General features: G+C 44.6%; 1 protein-coding gene across 1 annotated transcript in view; it reads left to right on the top strand.

Moving 5' to 3' along the window:
- The window catches only part of PDLIM1 (PDZ and LIM domain 1), a 40722-nt gene extending 23361 nt beyond the window's left edge, over positions 1-17361 (top strand). Inside the window, exons 5-7 of the mRNA XM_019952906.2 lie at positions 10911-11062; positions 16278-16395; positions 16827-17361. Of these exons, the coding sequence (XP_019808465.1) occupies positions 10911-11062; positions 16278-16395; positions 16827-17013 (457 nt within the window). The 3' untranslated portion in view covers positions 17014-17361. The remainder of the gene's footprint in view (positions 1-10910; positions 11063-16277; positions 16396-16826) is intronic.
- The last annotated feature ends 6770 nt before the right edge of the window (positions 17362-24131 follow it).

Raw genomic sequence — 24131 nt, 5'->3', positions numbered from 1 at the left:
CAGTCCTGGGAGAGGCTTACCACACCAGAACAGGCCTGTGCAGGCAGCGTGGAGAAGGGTCAACCACTAGCCCAGAGAAAAATGTCTGCTTTAGCACTGTCTTTGTTTTTTAACTTTTTTGGCTGCATGTGGAATCTTAGTTACCCAATCAGGGGTCAAACCCTCACCCTCTGCAGTGGACGGGACTGTCTTAACCACTGGGCCACTGGGGAAGTCCCTAGCACAGTTGTTTCTGTATTCATTTTCCTCGTCTCTGAAAACGGGGTGACACCACCTGCCTTGTAGGGTTGTTGTGAAATAAGAAGTAAGCTGTAAAATGTCCAGTTGATTCTTCACTGAGACCCTGTTATTATTGTTCTGATTTCTGTGGTCACTGTCTTCTTCCAAGTGACCATCCTCTTTCTTTTTTTTTTCCATCCTCCTTTCTTGACAGCCCTGCTGCTTCCTGAAAAATTCTTCAGTGTTTAGAGTTGGGGCTCTCTGCTTGTGTTCACCATCCAGTGTGGGCAAGGGATGGGTACTTCATGATGCAGTTTTTGGTGAAGCAATGTTTGCTTTTTTCCCTCCAGTGGACCAGTAGAAACGATAGGAAGAAGAGATGTCCGTGCACGTATAAATGTGTGTCCATTGGAACAGATTCTCATCTGGGATAGAGGAGGGCTTGGCCAGGGTGGGGAGGTCTAAGGAGACATCTTGCTCAGGGCTGGGGAGGCCTGTGCCCTTTAGCCACAGCTGCCTCTAAGTCTTCATCTAAAGGATCCTTTGTGTCTTCCCGGCAGAGGGGGCCCAGTATCAACTCCCTCCCAAACTCTTTGAAGATGAATCCAAAAACACAGGGAATCCTGCGGCCCATGGCAAAGAACTGGGTTTGAGAATGGAGAGAGAGTAAGAGATGGGATCAGTTCTGTGCGGTGGAATACAGGAGGGACTAGGTCATAAGTTGTCACCTCATTTGCCCAAAGGTGGCAGGGAAGATGAGGACTTGAGGACAGAGCTCTGGGTGCAGACACGGGGGAGCAGGGCAGCTCATGGGAGTGGTACAGTGCATGCCCAGCCCAGAGGGGAAACCACTCCTTGTTCCAGTCAGACCCCACATGCTGACCTAGGATTTCCATTTCTGATGGATAGTTGCATCAAAACAGAAGTCAGAAAGTTTTTCATCTGAAATCTCTTGATTTTTCGATGCCAGTGACAGTCAAATTTGTTGGAAAATATCATGTGGTCCAAACTTGTCTGATCTCAGAGGATCTTTCCTCCTTGGAACCCTCAGTTCTTTCTTCTTTTTAGTTGATTCATAACCTTGTGTTAGTTTCAGGTATACAGCTGAGTGATTGAGTTTTTTATCTATATGTGTGTATTTAAATATTTTCAGATTCTTTTTCATTATAAGTTATTTCAAGATATTAAATATAGTTCCCTGTGCTCCACAGTAAATCTTTATTGTTTATCTGTTTTCTATATGGTGGTGTATATCTGTTAATGCCACACTCCTAATTTATCCCTCCCCCACTTACCCCTTTGGTAACCATAAATTTGTTATGTCTGTGACTCTGTTTCTGTTTTTTACATAGATTCATTTGTGTTATTCACATATAAGTGATATAATATTTGTCTTTGTCTGACTCTGTCTCACTTGGTATGATTTTATTTAGGTCTATTCACATGGACGGAGGAGCCTGGTAGGCTGTAGTCCATGGGGTCGCTAAGAGTTGGGCACGACTGAGAGATTTCACTTTCACTTTTCACTTTCATGCATTGGAGAAGGAAATGGCAACCCGTTCCAGTATTCTTGCCTGGAGAATCCCAGGGACAGAGGAGCCTAGTGGGCTGCTGTCTGTGGGGTCGCACAGAGTTGGACATGACTGAAGCGACTGAGCAGCAGCAGCAGCATTCATTTTGCAAATGGCGATATTTCATTTTTTTAGTGGCTGAGTAATATTCTGGTGTATGTGTGTGTATCACGTCTTCTTAAACCAACTGTTGCTAGGCACTCGGCTATTATAAATAGTGCTGCAGTGAATATTGAGGCACATGTATCTTTTCAAATTAGAGTTTTCGTCTTTCCTAGATATATGCCCAGGAGTAGCTCTATGTTTAGTTTTTTTAAGGGGCCTCTACACTGTCCTCCATAGTGGTTACACTAATTTACATTCCCGCCAGCAGTGTAGGAGGATTCCCTTTTCTCCACATCCTCTCCAGCATTTGTTATTTGTGGGCTTTTGGATGATGGCCATTCTGTGAGGTGGTACGTCATTGTAGTTTGCATTTGCATTTCTCTAATAATTAGCAATGTTAAGCATCTTTTCATGTGTCTGTAGGCCATCTGTATGTCATCTTTGGAGAGAAATGTCTGTTTAGGTCTTCTGCCCATTTTTTGATTGTTTTTTTTTTTTATGTTAATTGTATGAGCTGTTTGCATATTTTGGAAGGTAACCCGTTGTTGTTGGTCACATTGCTCGCAAATATTTTCTCTCATTCCTTAGACTGTTTTTTTGTCTTCGTTTAGAGTTGAAATCCTCAGTTCTCATATTTAGCTCTGAAGCCAGTTTTGCTGTTCAGTTTCTCTGCAGTTCACCTTCAGCAAGACTCTGCCTGGCTGTTAGGGTGATTAAATGACAAACCCATTGCTTCAGGTGCAGATTAGGACAGGTTACAGCATGAGAGGTTCCAAACTACTTAAATGTTTGAAAGGAGCTATTGTGGGGACCCTCTCGAGAGCTCCTTGATCATACTTTATCATACGGTCCTTCTCCCTGAGAAAGAGAGAGAGGCATCATGGGGTACTTGGCTGCATGCAGGCCCCTGGGCCCAGCACCAGGAGGGCTCTGTGATTTCTTTCTGAGCTTCACAGGGCCTATCAGGGGAGACTTCTTGTGACGTGACTTGGCTTTGCAAGATGTTAGTGGTCACCAGCATTTGCTGTAGTATACCAAGGCAAAGTGGCTATTAACACTTCTTTGCCCTCCAATTCTGAGTCCTACAGGCTTGGGATGGGGCTGCCTTTCAAGGTGACTGTGGGAACTTCTGGGGTGCCTGAGAAAGAGTGCCACGCTGGGCCCCCCTAAGCTTTCCATGGGCAGACTCTGAAGCGAAGCTTTCTCTCAGGCAGCTCAGTGGGGAGCTGGGGGTGAAACACCGAGAGCTGTGATCTCCATTCTTTGGTGCTTTTGTGCTGAGGGAGGCTGAGAATGCGACCCTCTTTTACAGTCCCAGAGTGGAATGTTCCATGATCTGGATTTAATAACCCAGGAAATGACACATCCTTCACTGAAAGGCTGCTATGCACTGGGAGAAGTATGTGCCTGGGGAGTATTTTTAGTATGGCCTTGGCCGTTATTCTTTCATTCGTGTCTTCTTTCTTCTCTCATGCTTCCCGCCTGCCCCCTCCTTCCAATCTGAAACAATTAAATCTCTACTGTCTGGACGCTGTGCAAGCCTGTCCTCCAGGCCCTGTCCCCTCCTGTTGCAGACTTTTTGGCTACAGTAGCCTCTGAGTCTTTATCACCAGTCTCCTTCCAGATTTTCACCGCAGAGAGGGGCCCAGCTTCTGCTCCATCCCAAACTCTTTGAGGATGAATCCAGAAACAGTGGAGATACTGGCAGCCCCTGGCAGAGGAAGTGCCCTCTGCATGGGTCTCTGCTTACTGGTCTATTCCAAGAGAGGGCAGTTGTGCTTATCAGGAAGGAAGAGTCTTGTGCAAACCCAGCAGCCACCGGGTCTTGTTGCCTGCTCCGTCAGCAGAAGTCGCAAGTGCTCACCCCGCCACTGTTTAGTCTGTGAAATTCGCTGAGGTTCCAGAATTGGCTCACTTCATACTTTGCATCTGAGGTCATCACTGATTCCCTGGGGTGCACTCTGAGTTTCTTTGTCGCATGCACTTCAAAATAGCCTGGTGTGTGTGTCTTATAGGATTTCCCAGAGCCACATCTCCATCAGACAAGAACATAGGTGCCTTGCCATTTCCAAATTAACCTGGTAAGGCATATGAAAGGTACCATCTGCCACCTGAACTCTCAGCACACACACACACACACACACACACACACACAAGATTGAGTGGGAGGGTCTCTGGGTCAGTTCAGCTTAACAGTCATTTATTGACTGCCTACTGTGTACTAAGGGTGGAGGAAATTCTGCTCTGTTCAGAAGAAAACTTTCACCTGCCCTCTGACCTCTTTCCACTGAGTTTAGGGGCTGTGGTCATTTTCTGGTGATTTGGGCCTAGATTTCAATGTATATATATGATGCCACTTGATACTTTCTTAAAGGTGCAAGCTTGATAGATAGAGGGACCTGAGCTTGAATTCTAGCTCTGCCTCTTGCTAGCTGTTGGGACCTTGGGTAAACCACACAACCTCTAAAACTGTTTCTTCATCTATAAAGCAGATAATGCAAACTAGCTGACCACTAGATTATTGAGAAGTTTCAGTGAGATGTGCAAAAAATATCCACCATGGGGCCTGGCCTCTGGTGGTACTCTATAAATGCTACTTACTACAGATTTCAGCATGGATGAAGTGCTCCATACCCATTACTTCCAAGTACTAGGAGCTCTGTAGAGTGGAAGCATGTAGACAAATGTCATGGAGAAGATTTTGCTGTGACTCACTGTATGCTTCTATATTTCCCAGCACTGTAGCTTAAGTTCAGCCAACCAGCACAGTTGATTACCTTTCTGATAGAGTGGTAGCCTCTTCGTGGAATAATCATTTGGGCTCCCCCAGGTAGTACAATGGTAAAGAACTCAATGCAGGAGACCTAAGAAACATGGGTTTGATCCCTGAGTTGGGAAGATCCTCTGGAGGAGGGCATGGCAACCCACTTCAGTATTCTTACCTGGAGAATCCCATGGACAGAAGAGCCTGGCGGGCTACAGTCCATTGTGTCACAAAGAAAGGACTTAGCATGCAGGCAACCAACATAGTAACCCCAAGATACTAGTTTTTCCTAATTGTGTTCTCAGGCAATCCCCCCATGAACTCATGAGGCAGATTTCTAAATCAGTATAGTAGAAATAAGGGAGTACATTCACTGTTCTTTGTTCCAGTGATTCCAGAGGGACTATAGTAGCCCTGACTCATTGGAACTGGGTCAGAAGGAAATCTCCTTCATGAAGGTGGCTGCCTGTTCCTCTAACTAAACTTGTCCACGGCCCACAGACTGGGCTCTGAGGTCTGGATAGCCCACCCTCTTCTCCTGGTGGCCATAATTACTCCTCTGGTTTCTCATTAGGTCCAGCATCTAGGCCTTTGAAGACTAAAACTTAGGGAGCCTTCTGGCCAGGATCCCCTTTCAAAAATGATTCCATCGGGTTTCTCAGATTTACATATTTGGTGAACATTGGGGTAACCAGGTTGGGGCATCTCAGACACGAAGAATCTGAGTTAGCCTGCATCCTCACCACCTATGTAAAAATCACATACTAAAATCTCTACATCATTTCCAGTTAGTGTTTAACCTTCATCATTTGGAGAAAATTTTTCTTATACTTAATTTTTTATTTTGCAGTAATTATAGATGCACACTGCAGTTATAGGAAGCAAAACAGAGAGATCCTCTGTACCCTTCAGCCAGTTTCCATCATTGGTAACATCCTGAAAATTAGAATGTTGGGGTTAGTCACATCAGTGAAGCTCAAAGAATGAACATGCTCTGTGGTCTCAGGGAAGGGCAAAATTTACGTAGAAGAGACTCATCAGCTGGTCACTTGCCCAGGCTGCAACTGGGGGAAGGAAGCCACCACCCCTGCCCATCCACGGCTCCTGGTCTCTGCCCTTGTCTGTCTTCCTCCCACCCACAGGGAACTGTGGGGGCCTCCCATCCCCCGGCAGGTGATGGGCCACCTGGAGGAGTGGTTTTAACCAAGCTGGGAGTAGAAGTTTAGTTTCCCCACTCTCTCTGTGTTGATACTGGAGGTTACTGGGGGCTGTGCATTGTTGCTGGCGTGGGAGTTGTGGGTACCCACATGGCCTCCAGAGACTCACAGCGGTTGAGTGGTGGCCTGTTCACTGCTGGGCGGTAGTGAAAGACAGCCGCTAGGCTGTCTTCATTCAGCTGGGCAGGGATGGCATCCGGGCTTCCTCCTGGTCATTCTCCAGTACCCTAGTGCGGTGGTTGGGGCATCTCATTTCAGCCCAGTGACGGTGGAAGTCAAGACTCTGCACTGACCTTTTTTTTTTTCTTCATTTGTCCGGGAAAAAAGTGGTTATTGTTTCCGAGTCTTGCACCATCCTGGCTGTCGCCTTCTCCATCATTTTGTTGGAGAGGGCACGCTTTTCTGGGGCCTTGTCTTATCTAAGTTTGTTGCCTTTTCTGGGTTGCTGCCTTATTTAGCTCCACATCTGAAATATATGAAGCAAAAAGGAAACCCTGGGAACTCATCAATGTTACTCCTTGGGTCCCAGGGTCTCTGGCTGGCCTGCCTTCTCCTGTCCCCCTTCTTTTTTTTTTTTTTCTGTTAAGCAGTTTTATTATTGCTCCAATTAGATTCCACCCCTATCCACACCCCCATTCCTGTCCCCCTTCTGCATCTTATGTTCATCTTATATTTGATGTCCAGGTGTTTAGATGTACTTAGCGGGAAGAATAGAGACACTTATGCCTACTCCCATCTTCCCCAGTGGGAAAATGATTTTTATTTTTTATATATTTATTTATTTTTAAAGCTTTTTTTTTTAATGTGGACCAGTTTTTTAAGTCTTTAGTGAATTTTGTTACAAAAATTCTGTCTTATGTTTTGGTTTTTCAGCCAAGGCATGTGGGATTTTAGTTCACTGACCAGGAATGGAACCTGCACCCCCTGAATTGGAAAGTGAAGTCTTAACCACTGGACTGCCAGGGATGTCCTGGAAAATTATTTTTATGAAGAGAATATCTTCTCTTTCTGGATGCATCTTATAATTCAAGTCATCTCTCTTTTTGTCTCAAATATGTCACACAAACAGGCAGTTTTAGTGTGGAACCAAAGTTGACTTACTGTGTGAGAAAAATGATGCCATTAAGGTTATAGCAGCAGTGGGATTTGTTTCTTATGGCTTCTTTGTTTTAGTTGAGATTTATATACAGATTATTAAGTTGTGCTGCAGGTGATGGTGCAAAAAAAAAAAAAAAGAGTCTTTTATGTCCACTCTGGTCACTTTGCTGTTTTGGTGGAGCAGACTCTTTTCCCAGGGTTACTGTCCCATAACCATAGGTGTGCTTTTTCTCTGTTCTCCTTGACTTTCCGACTTTCATCCCAGCTCCTCTTTTGACTGGAACAGGCTTGTGTATTCTCTTAAGGTGTGCAGGCTTAGCCTCTGAAATCCTCCTCTTGAGACAAACTCAAAGGGAGTTTTTTCCTGATGTTCAAAAAACCGCTGGCCTTAAACACCCAGCTATGTCAGATACTTCATCAGGCAGAGGGTGCCTGGCTTGGGCTATTGCTGGGGAGACAGGTCCTATGGTCAGGGCCTAAGAGACTGGAAGAAAGTATTAAACACTGAGGGAACTGGTGGTATACATTCAGCATCAAGTCTGACAGGGAGAAACAAGAAGCAGGAAATATGAAGAGTGTAATGGATAGTTACTCTGAAGGAGTTAAATTGATTAAATTCTTGTATTTTGTTTTTAAAATTGTAAAGACTGAGTTTAGAAGACTGTGCTTTTAGTGACCCACCCTCAGAAGTTTTTCTCCTGCTAACTCTAGTCATATACCTAATATTTTTTGAAAACTTATCACTTTAGAATTCTTCCTTTCAATGCTGTTACTATATGTACAGAATGAGAATGCTTTTTTTAGGACTCCATTACTCATGCATATTTTTGTCCTAGAATTTTTTTTTTTTTAAGATACAGTGATGTCATTTGTCCATATCTGATAGTCTAATGTCTTAAGACTTGGGTCTTAGGATTTTATTTTTGAATTAGGCAAACCATAGCTTCAAATAAGGCGATGGATATTGAAAGTGCTTTATAAATTGTCAAGTGGTGGAAAGATATTGTCATTATTTAAGAAGAAACACTAAGTTGTTTTCTTTTTTTTAATCACAGAGATATTTTCCAAGACAGTTTGCTGGAAGAATATGTGATGACCTTGTAATTTGGGGTCTGTCATTTTTAGCGGTCCCTTGGTGGCTTCCAGACATAACAACATACGCCAAAGAAGGGGAAAAATTCTCCCCAAGAACATTCCACGGTCTGATCTTGATTTTAAAATAGTTCTAAGTGTAACAGAAAAAAACATTTGTCAAAATAACATAATTCATTTAGTACAGGGCCAGCTCAGAACTCAAGACCCAAAGAAGGAGTCTGGCTGAAAAGGTGGCCAGAGGAAGACCATGGCTCTTGGTGACTGTCACTCCTCAGGGTGGCCCATCACCTGCCTGGGGAGTGGAAGAGAGAGGCAAGTGCAGGGGCCACCTACTGTGGGTGGACAGAGGTGGTGGCCACCCGCTCCTGCACCCACAGCCAGCACAGGTGACCCGCGGATGCGTCTCTCCCCATTACATGGTGACCTTCCCTGAGAGCAGCAGAGCAGTGGTCACTCTTGGAGGGCTCTGTCCTCAACTGTGAGAACCTGGCTGTGTAGTCAAAGCAAAAACCCGGAATTTCACTGATGTGAGTGACCTTGTGACTTGAGGCACATTTAAAATGGAATGTAAACTGATTATACAATGGGTGGGTTATAAATTGCATTGCCATCTGGTATTTCCTCTTTGGCTCCCCCGGGCATACTGTCCCTCTTCCCCAGCGGGTGGCGGCTTCTGAAAAAGCAGCCGAGGCTCAGAGACTGCAGGTGATCAGGACCCAGGAACCTGGTTTGCCCATTTCCCTGGCACAGCCTTGGGGGGGGTTCCCTGTGACCCCACAGGAGCAGAGACAGGGTGCAGCGAGGAGGAGAGAGGGACTTAATCTACTTCCCTAATGCCTGCCGAGCTCTGGTCCTGTGCCAGGCACTGATTGAGGGCAGGACCCACAATGATGGAAAAGACAGGCCATAGCCCAGCCCTCGTGGGGCTTGCTTTGCATGGAAAGATAGACAATAAAGAAATAAGTATAATTTATGGTAAAAGAGTTAGAAACATGTGGAGAAAGATGGAGCAGAGCAAGGGGAGAAGTGATGTGTATGAGATGGAGTGTTTTAAGCTGAGGGTCGGGGACCCCTCTGAGGAGGGACATCCGAGCAGAGACATGAGTGAAGCATGGAGGCCATGGGGCTGTGTGGGGAGCGAATATTCCAGGCAGAGGGAGCAGGATGTGCAAAGGCCCCGAGTCTGGTGTGTCCTAGAAACCCCATGAAGGCTTTTCTGCCTGGAGTGAGCAGTGGGTACCAAGCAATGTGCTTGGAGAGGGGAGCAGAGCCACATCTTTTATGGCCTTTGTACTTTTTGTAGCAAATATTTACTCCAAAGAAGATGAATTTGGTTAAGCTTGTGTTTTTGTTATTAAAACTGTAAATATTTGGTTCTGAGTCAGATGAGAACACTTTGAGCCACATCATGACACAGTCTAATTCTTATGTTTAAAATCTCTCTCTGGCCTCCGGTCGGAGGAAAGACAGTTCCAGGGGCTGAGTGGCAGCCAGGGGACAAGTTAGAAAGCTGGTCAGCTGGGCTGTTAATGGATGGCATGGCTAGAGCAGGCAGTGGAGGGGGTGGGACTCAGGACCGACTTAAGAGGTAAAGGTCACTGGAGTCTGCTCCCTTTCACTCTCCACCCTCCCTCAGACCAGGCAGCAGCAGTGCCTCCCCTGGAAAACGGGCTCTGGAGGAAAGAGGCCCCAACTTTGCCTGTCTCATCCTGTCGTGGGGAGCCCAGAGGGACAAGGGGAGGTGTGGGCAGCAAGGCCTGGTTGGCCCCATCCCTAGGCTTGAGCTGAGGCCTCTGTCACCCCCCCGCCCCCATCTCCCTTACATGGAGCAGCACTGTATTGTTTACAGAGTACTTACCTAGAGATTGCCTTAGTGAAGTCAAGTCAGACAAAGGCGGATATCATGTGATATCACTTATATGTGAATCAAAAAAAAAAAAAAGGTACAAATGAACTTATTTACAAAACGGAAACTGAATCATAGGTGTAGAAAACAAACTTATAGTTACCAGAGGGAAAAGGCAGGGGTTTGGGGGTGGGAGAAAGGATAAATTGGGAGATCGGGATTGACATATACACACTACTGTAAATAAAATAATAACTGATAAGGACTTCCTGTATAGCACAGGGAACTTTACTCAATACTCTGTAATGGCCTAGATGGGAAACAATCTAAAAAAAGACTGGATATATGTGTATGTACGATTGATTCACTGTATACCTGAAATTAACACAACATTCTTAATCAACTGTGCTCCAATAAAAAAAACAAAGTACTTACTTTCTCATCCTTGCCACCAACCCTGTGAACTGGACAAGGTGTACACTGTTACCTCTGTGTAGTAGGTGAAGAGACCAGAGCTCCTTGCCATGAGAATGAGGAGAGTTTTATAGAGACAGACAGAACACTTTGATATCATCAGGAAACACTGATTTCTGCTCTGGGGAAAGAATGAGGCCTGGACTAAGGGGACTCAGCTGAGTTTTCAGTGCTCAGTTGTGGTTGACATTTTCCCTCTTCTAAATTTTCTTTCGACATAATGTTGTTTATATAATTTTGAAAGAAGCACAGCATTCCTGTTCCATGGGATTAGGCCAAAGAGTAGTTGAATCACCCACTCTAGCCTCTTACTGACTTGAAGCAGCAACCAGCCCTGCCTACAGACACCTCACCGTATCATCAGGGGGGTCCGTGGCTGCATTAGGAGCTGGCTTCATCCATTGGGATAGTTTCTCTTCACTCTTTGACACAGGGGTGTCTTCTCTTGGAAGGGGGTGCTGGTGGATTTCCCCCCCCTAACTTCTGACGTGTCCTAATGAACTTGCAAACATTCTTTACAGCTTAGACCATTCTCAGCTTCCAAGCGGACTCGTCATCGATAAAGAATCTGAAGTTTACAAGATGCTTCAGGAGAAACAGGAGTTAAATGAGCCTCCGAAACAGTCCACTTCATTCCTGGTTTTGCAGGAAATTCTGGAGTCTGAGGAGAAAGGTAATCAGCCGTGTGTGTGGTCAGAAGCTGTTGTCTGAGGCCTGAGCTGAGGGGTAGTCGTTGCTGAAACACAGGTGAACACAGCCTGAGAGGTGGAGAGAGCAGTGTGCTTTGGAAGGCCGGCCTCTTAAATGCTAAAAGCTCTTTCAAAAAAAGAGGGGGACTGAATGAGCTCTCAGCCACACCTGCTTAGCTGTTTCCTGTCGCAGGCACTGAGGGAGACTGAAGGCGGCGGTGAACTTGACGGTTGTGGCGTTCTGTGGGGGTGTCTGTTGGCCACTAGTTTCGTTTGAGCCCACATACCGTGCTTCTGTGGTGGTTGGCACGTGTGAGTGGGTGAAGGTCGTGGGCTGTGACAGCAGAGTGAATGAATCAGCAGCACAGGGAAGCCAGGCTCTGGGCTTCACTTTGGGGCCATGCTCTTGTTCTTGCTCTAGGGTGGACGGCCTCTTCAAAGTCCGAGGGCCCCCGGTTTGGCAACATACCCCGGAATTGACCTTAGGCAACCCTTTGAACCTTTCTAGACTTGTTTGCTCATCTGTCAATCGGGGATAAAAATCCTTTCCTCTTAAGATTGGTGTGAGGATCAAATTACACAAAACACCCAGAGTTGTGACTGGCGCACACAGTAGGTGCTTCATAACTGTGACAATGTTTGAAACCTCATCAAGAGGTTCCAGGCCAGCCTTGGCTTGTCCACATGTGAGATCTGAAGCTCGAGGCACCCAGGGCTACCCGTTTGGCTCTTCAGGTCTCAGGAGATAGTCTTTGCCCTGTATACATCAGACACTGTTTGTTTCTTATGATAATTTTCAAGTGGATGGCAGCAAGCTATCTCAGCTTTGTAGCAACAACAGTGAGAAATTCCTGGCAGACGGGTGTGCTGTAGAAGGGAGGCTTTTCCTCCTTCTCAAAAAGGTGACCTATGAGCCACAGCTCTCAGGCTCATCCACCTCCCAGGTCGTCATTCATAAGCACCTCTGATTCTCACTGTCAGCCTAGCTACCAGTGATGTCTGGAGATTTGGGGTTTGCAGCCCTCTACACTCTGCACTGTCCTTTTCCCTGAGGCTCGCTGGAGTCCTGCCTTCTCTTGCTCTCTTGCTCCCAGTGTGCCTGCTTGTGAAGAGAGAGTTGGTACTTCTGGGAGGGACATGTGGTGGTTCTGTGAGATCCACTTCAGCCAGGCTCCAGAGGGGCTGGCTCTTTGCCCAGGACAGCCAGTGAGGGTCAGAACTGAGCTGCCTCTGGAAGAGTCCCCTTCCTCCTGAAAGTCCCCAACTGCAGAGTCGACTCCCCAGGAGTCCTTCCTTAGCTGAAAGTCCCCTACTGAACACACCCAGCACCCCGGCTTCCTCCCCACTTTGGTGGGTTCCTTAAAGAAATTGGCAGTTTAGAGGCACAGGAAGTTAGGAAAATTCTTCTTTTATGCTGCTGCTGCTGCTAAGTCGCTTCAGTCGTGTCCGACACTGTGCGACTCCATAGACAGCTCCCCACCAGGCTCCCCCGCCCCTGGGATTCTCCAGGCAAGAACACCGGAGTGGGTTGCCATTTCCTTCTCCAGTGCATGAAAGTGAAAAGTGAAAGTGAAGTCGCTCAGTCATCTCCAACTCTTCACAACCCCATGGTCTGTAGCCTACCAGGCTCCTCCGTCCAGGGGATTTTCCAGGCAAGAGTACTGGAATGGGTTGCCATTGCTTTCTCCTTTCTTTTATGCTAGAAGGATATTATCCCTGCCAGCAATATCCCCCTTTGCTTGGAGTACCTGTGCAGTTTGGAAGGAATGAGTCATATACTCTACATTAAGTTCCAGTCTTAGCCCAAATGACCGAAGTCTCGGGGTCCAACCCTAGAGGATGATAATTTTTCAAAACATGTGAGAAATCACAACTCTACTCTGAATAAATGGGTGTAAAATCCTTTAAGAAAGGAAATATCAATCTGTTCCAACCCAAAGTAGAACGTATACCTTTCAGGGCTCAGCTCACTGAATGCCCTCAGGTCACAGAGGTCACAGAGAAGGACCTGAAGCCCAGGATCACTGAACTGTCTTGAGGTGGCAGTTCCCTGATCATCAATATCTAGACCCCTTGCATCCTATATTCTGCCTGCCAAGCCAGTGGTCTCCATTCTCAAGGCTACCTCCTGGTGCTAGTTGGCAGCTAGTGCTCCAGCCATCATGTCTACTTCCAGGCACCAGGAAGGCTAACTGAGGAATCCATCTTCCAGATGTACCAGCTTTCTTTTTCCCAGAAGTCCTACATGACTATTCCATTTATATTTTGACCAGAATTTAGTCACATGGCCCTATCTAGTTGCAAGAGAGTTTGAGAATTATAGTTTTTCTCCCCTAGGTTGGATGACTGGATATCTTCTTATGCCAAATAAAATAAAAATTTTGCTAAAAATGAAAAGGGAGATAGATCTTGTGGTCTCTCCTTTATTTCTTAATATGCACTTGCATTAAATTTTCACAAAAGAAACAGCATAAGTTCCAATCCAGACATCTACCACATGCAGAAGGCTCTCAAGTAAGGGAGCTCAAATGCCTGTTTTCATTTGAGAGATAATGGTCAAAGCTCAGGGCAGTGGCTGGTGCATGGTAAAAGCACTCGGTGAGGGTTGCTGTCATTCGAGAAGGCCCGTGGCTCATGAAGCAGCCTGCACCACCAGCACTGGTGTCCAGTCTCTGCCCGTGACTCACCACGAGACCTCGAGGGAGTGGCTCGTCTCTCTAAGTCCTAGTCTCTGCACACGTCCAGTGAGGCTAATAATGGCCACTTCACAGGTGGTTTACAGCCTGGAGGGAAATGACACGTGCAAAGTGCCAGGCACACAGTCAGTGAGGCCCCGGTGGGAGGTTTGGCTCTAGCAGGTGAGAAAAGTGAAAGTGTTAGTTGCTCAGTCGTGTCCGCATGGACTGTAGCCCACCAGGCTCCTCTGTCCATGGAATTCTCTGGGCAAGAATACTGGATTGAGTTGCCATTCCCTCCTCCAGGGGATCTTCCTGACCCAGGAATTGAACCTGGGTCTCCTGCATTGAAGGCAGATTCCTTACCATCTGAGCCATGAGGCTGCAGCAGGGCTTGGTGATAACTCTCCAGACTCAATGTGGGTCTTCTCATTTGGGGTGAAATTTAGCGTCTGGACTGGGAGAAAGGGTCCAGGATTCCTCATACTCCCTCTTGCTTTAGGTCAAATTCTGAAATTTGCAGGGAGAAGGAGTCTTTTTTTTTTCAATTGTGATTTCAATATATCTAATACAGGACTTCCCAGGTGCACTCAGCTGGAGGCTTGCTCAGAAGGTATCTAGGCTCATTTTGGCAGGTGCCCAGGGTTTCAGGAGACTCCTTAGGTGATCTGTGGTTCAGATCATCAAGGGCCACCAGGTGTGCGGTTAAGGACCGTGAATTTGATTCTGTAGGCAGTATGGAGCCCTTGAGTGTTGCTGAACAGTGAAGTGGACAGAAAAAAGATGTGGAATTTTCTTTGCATTTGCAGTGTTGGCTGACTAGGTAAGAGAAGAAAATCAAGCCAGCAGGTGGTGCTGCAGGGCTGCATAAGCTGCAGCGAGGTCAGCATCAGGCAGCCCACAGCCTCCTCTACTCACACTTTGCCCAGGTCCATCAGTTCACTTCTCTCTGTTCCAAAAAGAGATGTGGGTTCTCCTACCAAGTGGGGCTCATGTGTCATGTTACTTCTCTTCTCCTGCACTTCCTACCTTTCCTGGTAATTTTTCTGTGAAAAACAGTCCATCACATAAGAGACCCTGACCTCATAGGTTTGGCTTCCTTAGAACTACCGATTTTCTCTCCAAGCTTTCCAGGTATGCAAAGATGCCATTTCCTTGTCTTCACGGCAGGTAGACAGCCCAGCTGGTTCCAGCCAGAAACCGAGGGAGCTTGTTTGGGACACTCAGAGTCATGAGGCTGCCCAGCCAGGCCCCTTTGAGATCCCTTCAGGCAGGGCCAGAATTAGGATAAGGTGAGGGAGGCATTTGCTTTGGGTACAGAATTTAAGTTGGTACCCCAAAACTTGATAATCAAGACAGAAATGATACTTGAGTGCAATATTTTATAAAAATAAAAATTAATGCAAAAAAAAAAAAAGATTCTATAATGAACAAAGCTGGGACTGTGAGCAAGGAAGGGAGAAAGGTTTGGAAGGGCAAGATGATAACCTTGGGCTGTGCATGTTGCATGCTAAATTGCTTCAGTCATGTTTGACTCTTTGCGACCCTATGGACTGTAGCCCACCATTCTTTTCTGCTAAACCTGTGGTAGGCTCTGTGGAGTATTGAAAAAATATATGAAACAGAGCTCTGGTGGTCCAGTAATTTGTAGTCCAGACAGAGATGTGTAAATAGCTGACAAACATAACAATACTTACTGGGCCAACATCACAGGAAAAAAAAAATGTGATGTGGAAACACAGCCAGCCAAATATATAGCAATAATAGTAATATTAGTAGCTTACCGTTATTATTCACGGCTACCTACACAGGTGATGAACTGGGCTGTAGGCAGAGCTCTGGAAACTAGGAGCTGGTTTTTCATGCAGAAAGCTGACTGCAGGAAGGCTGCTACTGTCTCTGCTCTGTGGCAGGTGGTTTTTATCTGACTTCTAGCATTCTGTACTATAATGATTTTGTTGTCCTTGTAATGTGGGTTTCTTTTGGCCTCTGACTACACTGCCATTTGATTACTGAGCGACTTCACTTTGACTTTTCACTTTCATGCATTGGAGGAGGAAATGGCAACCCACTCCAGTGTTCTTGCCTGGAGAATCCCATGGACAGAGGAGCCTGGTGGGCTGCCGTCTATGGGGTCGCACAGAGTCCGACACGACTGAAGCGACTTAGCAGCAGCAGCAGCAAAGTATTTTTAAGTCCCATATCAATGTGTTTGCATGTATTTAATCAGCATGTAATGTAATTTGTTTTGAGGGCTGAGCATATATGCCAGGGAGGGCTACATGTGTCTTTTTCAACCATTTTGTTCCACTTTGAAGGGGAAACATTCTCCTATTTTATAGAAAAGGAAACTGTGGACCAGAGAAGTTAAGTAACTTGCCCAGGATCACACAGCAGTCAAGTCTGTTTGACTCTGGTGCCCATGACCTTGCTGGAACATACATATAAGTGACTCTGAAAGAGCTAAATGATGCTTATACAATCCTGCCCTTCCTGGCTAACCCAAATGTTTTCCTCCTTTTAGGGGATCCCAACAAGCCCTCAGGATTCAGAAGTGTTAAGGCTCCAGTCACCAAAGTGGCTGCTTCAATTGGAAATGCCCAGAAGCTGCCCATGTGTGACAAATGTGGCACTGGCATTGTGTGAGTATCTGCCTTCCCCAGGCATCAGTGGCCCGCAGGTTGTGTGAACCATGAAAATGTGGAAAGGGTTGGATGTTGCCCGTTGTGGGCATGATGGAGAAAAAAATCCTGCCTGGAAAATGGAGCAGAGAGGCGAGATTGGTCCTGTGTCCCAGAGCCAGGTGGTGAAGGCTTTCCTTGGCTGTGAAACCCTTAGGGTATGAACATGTAAAACCAGAAAAAGCTGGGCTGCTCTGTTGAAGTGGGAGGGACTTCCGGAATTCTTCAGGGGGAATGTCTCTGGCCTCCAGGCAGGAGAAGCCCCTTTATGACTAGAGGCCAATGGGGAGGCTCTGATCTGCCCTTGGAAAGGAGCCCTTTGGGAGGAGCTCCAGCCTGTCACCTTCAGGTACTCATCACTAATGGAGCACCTCTTCTCTCCTCTCCTGCAGCGGCGTGTTCGTGAAGCTGCGGGAACGTCACCGCCACCCCGAGTGTTACGTGTGCACCGACTGTGGCACCAACCTGAAACAGAAGGGCCATTTCTTTGTGGAGGATCAGATCTACTGTGAAAAGCATGCCCGGGAACGGGTCACTCCACCTGAGGGCTATGACGTGATCACAGTGTTCCCCAAGTGAGCGGGCAGCTTCCCGCCCAGCACTGCTCTCCATGCAGCCCCTGCTGCATTTTGTCCTCTGAAAGCTCTGGCCTCTCTCTTCTTCCGAGTTCTTGCTTACTTTGGTTTTGTCGCTGCTCATTCAGCATCACGTCCCCCTTTGCTAATGACTCACGCTGGCTGTGTGATGCCTGCTTTTATAATTAATGGGAAATGGCCTTGTTCGGTGTCCCTTTGCCAGCGTCACTGTGTCTTCTCTTTCCCTTCATTCATCTCTGCTGCAAATGGACATCAGCCAAATTCAAACCAAACTGAATTTAATATGTCTGATGATGATTTCATTTTTACTCAATAAATTAATAGACTTAAAGGCAGTGTGGTGTCTCTTTACCATGTGACCAAGTGTCCTCTTTCTTATCTCAAGCCAGACGAGATTTCTGAGGCCTTTCCTCTTGTTTTGGGGTTTCTACTCCTTTGAGATGTGCAGGCCTTTTCCTCCAGGTGTGAGAACATTGGCATTTGAAACAGCCATGTTCTTTTTTTGGCCCTGCTGAAATCCTGAATCCCAGAGCATTCAGGATCTTAGTTCCCAACCAGGGATGGGGTCCAGGTCTTTGGCAGTGAGAGCATGGAGTCCTAACCACAGGACCACCAGGGAAATCCCAACAGCCATGTTCCTTTATTTCTTTGCAGCCTACTCCAAATTATTCTCTGATGCTAATATAATATAGTTATGTTGTAACAGAATATTTTCTTTACATCTGGCTGTTTTGGGTAACTTACCTGAAGAAATGAATGCTTTCCAAATGGCCTTAAAATACTCCCTAGTAAGTCCCTCCCCAGGCTGGTTTGCTGCTGTTACAGCCTCTCCTTTATTAAGGGAAGTAAACTCAGAAAGGTGGCCAGCAGCCCCAAACCTGCAGATTGCTCAGGAAAGTAGCAAATGCATTCTCCTCAAAGAAGAGACGGGAAGCCTGGGTGTTGAGCCTTGCATCAGAGATCTGAGGTTCAGTTCAGTCGCTCAGTTGTGTCCAACTCTTTGCGACCCCATGGACTGCAGCACACCAGGCTTCCCTGTCCATCACCAACTCCCGAAGCTTGCTCAAACTCCTGTCCATCAAGTTGGTGATGCCATACAATCATCTCATCCTCTGTCATCCCCTTCTCCTCCCACCTTCAATCTTTCCCGGCATCAGTTCAGTTCAGTGGCTCAGTTGTGTCCAACTCTTTGCGACCCCATGAATCGCAGCACGCCAGGCCTCCCTGTCCATCACCAACTCCCGGAGTCCACCCAATCTCATGTCCACTGAGTCGGTGATGCCATCCAACCATCTCATCCTCTGTCATCCCCTTCTCCTCCTGCCCTCAATCTTTCCCAGCATCAGGGTCTTTTCAAATGAGTCAGCTCTCCACATCAGGTGGCCAAAGTATTGGAGTTTCAGCTTCAACATCAGTCCTTCCAATGAATATTCAGGACTGATCTCCTTTAGGATGGACTGGTTGGAAGTCCTTGCAGTCCAAGGGACTCTCAAGAGTCTTCTCCAACACCACAGTTCAAAAGCATCCGTTTTTCGGCCCTCAGCTTTCTTTATGGTCTAACTCTCACATCCATACATGACTACTGGAAAAACCATAGCTGAGGTTACCAAAGCTCATCTCCTGGTGACTAACCACTAGTAGAGTCATTGGCTCAAACAATGGCACTCTCATCACTCTAGAGACTGATTTGTTAAGAGATGGACAGGTCATTCCACCGACCCTACTCTGAAAGAGCAAATCGTCTGCCTTTAGTATTCACCACCATGGGTAATAGCTGATGTTTTTCGTGGATGATGTCCTTTATGGACCAGCTTTCTAAGAGTAAGGATCCTAATTCGATGGTAGCGCTAGGATTTTACTTTGCAGTTCTCCGAAACTTGGACACACCAGGGACAATTTAGACATAAGCAGTTCTAGTCTATAAGACCTGAAGCAAAACTTTCAGGCAGAAAACTATTTTGAAGTTCTTGATTTTTCTTTTCTGTTTGCAATTAGTTCTTACTTTGGGCTTCCGATGTGGCGTTAGTGATAAAGAATCCACCTGCCAATGCAGGAGACACAAAAGACACGGGTTTAATCTCTGGGTTGGGAAGATCACATAGTGGAGGAAATGGCAATTCACTCCAGTATTCTTGCCTGGAAAAATCCATGGACAGAGGGGCCTGGTGGGCTACAGTCCATGGGTGGAAAAGAGTCAGACACTGCTGGGCACAATTGTGACTTTAAACTCTTTTCTATTAAGTTTGTAAAAGGCAAGATGATTGAAAGTTCTTAATTTGGGCAAATCCACACAGAATGAAAGCTCTGTGAACCACAGCAAGTTTGATGGATTTACAAATGCAGTAACAATTGTGATTTGGGTTTATTGATTGGAAAAGGATGAATGGGTATTACACTCTTAGAACTTTTTCCAGTTCTTTTCCTCAGATACTGTGCCAAATGTCTGACACTTGTTTAATGACAGTATTATTCTTAGGAGTGGATCTGAGGTGCAGGGTGCCTCCCTTCCAGTGGAGGTCAGATCCTGAGAGTGTCAAGTGACCACTGTGGCCGCTATCTACAGCCTCCAAGGCTAATTAACTTCCCAAGAAAATGAAACAGGGTGTCAGCTTTACTGTCCTCGGTACAAGTTGTGTGTTTTATGGCCAAGAACTCCTCTTTTTTGGTTTATAGAGTTATTTTAGCCAAGAGTAATTTTAAGGTTTGGCTTGTTGTCCTTGCCTACCATGTTCGTGTAATTTTATTTCTTCTGTCACACTTAATCTAAAATGAGGGCAAAAATAGAAGGAATGTATTGGAATATCTCTAATATTCCATCATTCCTTAAATGCTATGCCTTTCGACAGCTTCCTGATGAGGAAAAACAGAGTCACAGACTTTGATGAAGTGATTCCCTCTGATTTGCAACATTCTTCTACTTCTTGATTTAGTTAGTTAACATCAGTGGTCGTCCAGGATAAAGCCTCCTCCGGACAGGCTTCTCTGCTGGTTCACCACGCCTAGGATCTGATGTGCCCACGTATCCAGGGCACACCTCAAAGGCACACATCACATGAGACTCATCACATAATCATAGTCTCCTGAAAGGAATGAAGCCCCCATAGGAGCTATTCTGTCTTTATCAGTTTTGTCAACTGAGCAGGGAGATAGTCCACAAATATTTGGTGAACAAATCAGTAAATGTATGCTTCATCCTTGTCCAAAGTACAGTGCAAGCTACATATGTGATTTAAAACTCTCTAATAACCATAATGAAAAAGGAAAAGGTAGAACCAATAAATCAATTTTAATAATACATTGTTTTGGGCTTCCCTGGTGGTCCAGTGGTTAGTAATCCGCTTTGCATTGCAAAGGACACAGATTCGATCCCTGGTCCGGGAAGATCCCACATGCCTCAGATTAACTAAGCCCAGTGTGCCACACCTACTGAGCCTGTGTGCTGTAGCTACTGAAGCCACCTCAATGAGAAACCCCCACACTGCAACCAAGAGTAGCCCCTGCGAGCCACAACTAGAGAAAATCTGAGTGCAGAAACCAGGACCCACAACAGCCTAAATAAATAAATAATACCTTGTATTTAGTACCATATATCCAAGTGTTACTTTAATCTATGCCACTTGCCACATTTCAAATGCTCAATAGGCACATGTAGCTACTGGCTACCTTTGCTAGACCACACAACCTGCACCTTCGTTAAAACAAGACATCTTGGATTTCTGTTTTGCTTCTAGGTATCATGTTTTTCCTTGTTCTCATATGTCCCAGATCTCTTCTAATTGCCTTGCACTCTGGCTTCTCAATTCTGCCCATTCTCCACTAGGACTGCTATTTTGAAAGCATCCTGTTGTTTTCTCCAGTCAAACCCTATGTCAACTTAAAAGTACACAACTTGAGGGCTGTGAGCTTAAGCTTTATTCAGAGTCTTAGGACTACTGCCCAGGAAACAGTCAATCAGTAGCTCTGAGTAAGCTGCTCCAAAGAGGTAAGGGAGAAGTCAGTATATATGTGAATTTTATGACTGGGAAATACAAGTAGTTAAGCTTACATCTTGGTAAAAGATCACTGCTAATCATGAAGAACAGACATCTCAAGTTAGTGATTTCAGTACTTTTCTACACATGTGAAGATGCAAGAATCTGGAGTCCTTGAACTTCTTCCCAGGACATGCATCTAATTATCTAGAGGCCAAAGCACAGAGCACCTCATCCTGTTTTTCTCATCCTGAATTCCCTTCAGGGTACACTGTTGGTAGGTAACTTCAGTGGGTTATGATTTAACCCACTAGTTTAACTGGGTGATGAGTGATGCTCTTTGTTCTTTTTGGTTCGCTTCCCACTTTGGGTCATAAATTTGACCAAGGTGTGGGAGGCATTTCATGACCAATTTGTCCCGTGGGCTAGGAAGACTCATTCCTAGGATAAGAATTCCATTGATTGGCTATTCATGTGCTATATTGAATTAGGCCCTGTTATCCTATAGAGTCTCTGTATCATCTATCTTACTAGACTGTTGTGATCCAAGAAATGTTTCCCCCATGTTGCTTTTCCCCATATTTAGAGTTCAGTTCAGTTGCTCAGGAGAAGGTAATGGCAACCCACTCCAGTGTTCTTGCCTGGAGAATCCCAGGGACAGGGGAGCCTGGTGGGCTGCTGTCTATGGGGTCACACAAGAGTTGGACACGAATGAAGTGACTTAGCATAGCATAGCATAGCATCAGTTGCTCAGTTGTGTCCAACTCTTTGCAGCCCCATGGACTGCAGCATGCCAGGCCTCCCTTTCATCACCAACTTCTAGAGCTTGCTCAAACTCATACTATTTAGAATTAACTTTACAGAGAGTTATATATGTGACAAACTGCCTCAAGATATAAGTGTATATATATATATAGTAATATAGTAATTACAAGATATAAGTAATAGCATTAGTAAGACTATAGTACAGCCAACTCTTTGCAGCCCCATGGACTGCAGCATGCCAGGCCTCCCTTTCATCACCAACTTCTAGAGCTTGCTCAAACTCATACTATTTAGAATTAATTTTACAGAGAGTTATATATATGACAAATTGCCTCAAGATATAAGTGTATATATATATATATAGTAATATAGTAATTACAAGATATAAGTAATAGCATTAGTAAGACTATAGTACAGCAGTGAGACAACTCAAAGCATAAACAGTTTAAAAACAACAAAGAGAAAAATTTAGAACAATGATTAGTATAACTGGTTGCAATCTGGATACTAATAAGCCAACAAGTTCAAAAGGGGCCCACTGAAGAAGCCAAATTCTGGATAAATCAGGCAGAGAGAAAAAGATAAATCTTTCATCTTTGTTTACATAGGTATACTTTAGTCAGGAAGGAGTAAAAAGAGGAAAGAGAAAGACAGGGAGGGAGGAAGGGAGAGGGAAAGGGAAAGAAGAAGAAAGAAAGAAGGAAAGAGATTCTACTTAAAAAGAAAAACTTAAAATCAATATTTAATTTTGCAAAAGCAAAAATGGAAACTGGACCTCAATGGGAAGGTAGCTTTAATGTGCTAAAAGGGTTTAATAATAAACCTAAGAATTGTACACAAGCAAAAATATCTTTAGGGACTTCCCTGGTGGCCCAGGGGTTAAGACTCTGCCCTTCCATTGCAAGGGACGTGGGTTCAATCCCTGGTTGGGGAACTAAGATCCCACATGCTGTGTGTCATGGCCAAAATATAAAAATTAACAAAATAGGAATAATAAAATATTAAAATATATATATATATATCTTTTAGAAATGAAATCATTTAGAGAAAGACGAAACTAGGGATTTCTCTTGTGATCTAGTGGCTAAGAGTCTGAACTTCCAGTGCAGGGGGCCCTAGTTCAGTTCCTGGTTAGAGAACTAGATCCTGCATGCCTCAACTCAGAGTTCGCATGCCACAATGAGGATCAAAGATCCCAAGTGCCATTCTAAGACACAGCCTGGCCAAATAAATAATAACAGATTTGTTATTAGCAAAACAAACTAAAGGATGATAGTAAAAACAATTTTTTAAGAAGGGAGAAAATCCCAGATAACATAGTAGAGAAGCAGGAATAAAATTAAATATGTGGGGGGTAACTCTAAACTAAAAAAAATGTATAACAGTGGTAATATGTGATAGAATTTAAATATTTATGTATATTAGACTTATGCATATAAGAGGAAAGGTTTCCTCATATGTGGAGAACAAATATTAAAGCCAGTACTATTTTGGACAAAAAGTCATGAAATTTAAAATCGTATTCATCAATTTATTCAGTCCCATTTAATTAATTCTTGTTGATCTTGATCTCTTGTTAGCAGTTTCTGAAACCATCAGTTTTCCTCTAGAATTCTGTAATTTCTTACCCATTTCAGTGGTATGATCTAAAAATTATCAGAAACTTGTAAAAAGAAAAGTCCTTTCTATGAACCTTCTTGAAGATCTTCATTTTTGTAAAATAGAGTGATATTAATGTCAAAGACTTAAAATGGCATGGTTAAGGACCTGATTACAATTCAACTGACAAAGAAGTTTGGTTATTTATGCCACATATAACATATTAAGATAATAACTAAAAATATGACATAGCATTATGCCAGGACATATCCAATTTTAGGAATTTCATATAATTTCTAGAACATTTATATTAATATATAACCTAAGAAGTTTTATCATCACTCATTTGACATTGCTTCCCATGTAATTCAACATGCCAAATAAGCCTAGTTAATCTCTCTCTGAGATGTTTCAGGGAAATTCTGGAGCATCCCAAATTTAGCTAAAGATCAAAAGAATCAAAATCATCAAAAAAAAAAAAAAGAATCAAAATCAAAGTTTGATTTAAGAAAGTTCGTCAAGGATGTCAACAAATTTTAAAATACTTAGATAGGGTTGTAAATCACTATGAAACAATACTTGTTTACTTAACCAATGTGGCAAAAAGCGATTTCAAAGGCCAATACAGAAAGTTGCAACAGATTATGTAAAAGGTTAAAGAAACTTTACAATCTGTTATCAAAAGTGGATCAATAATCTACGAAAACTTTGCTCTCTTAACAAAGAAAAACAAAAACACAGGTTTTGCACCATCTTGCATTTACCA

The sequence above is a fragment of the Bos indicus genome, chromosome 26 (assembly GCF_029378745.1).
Source record: "Bos indicus isolate NIAB-ARS_2022 breed Sahiwal x Tharparkar chromosome 26, NIAB-ARS_B.indTharparkar_mat_pri_1.0, whole genome shotgun sequence".
Lineage (NCBI taxonomy): Eukaryota > Metazoa > Chordata > Mammalia > Artiodactyla > Bovidae > Bos > Bos indicus.
The sequence above is the reverse complement of the archived record's forward strand: the minus strand, read 5'-3'. Positions and strand labels throughout refer to the sequence as shown.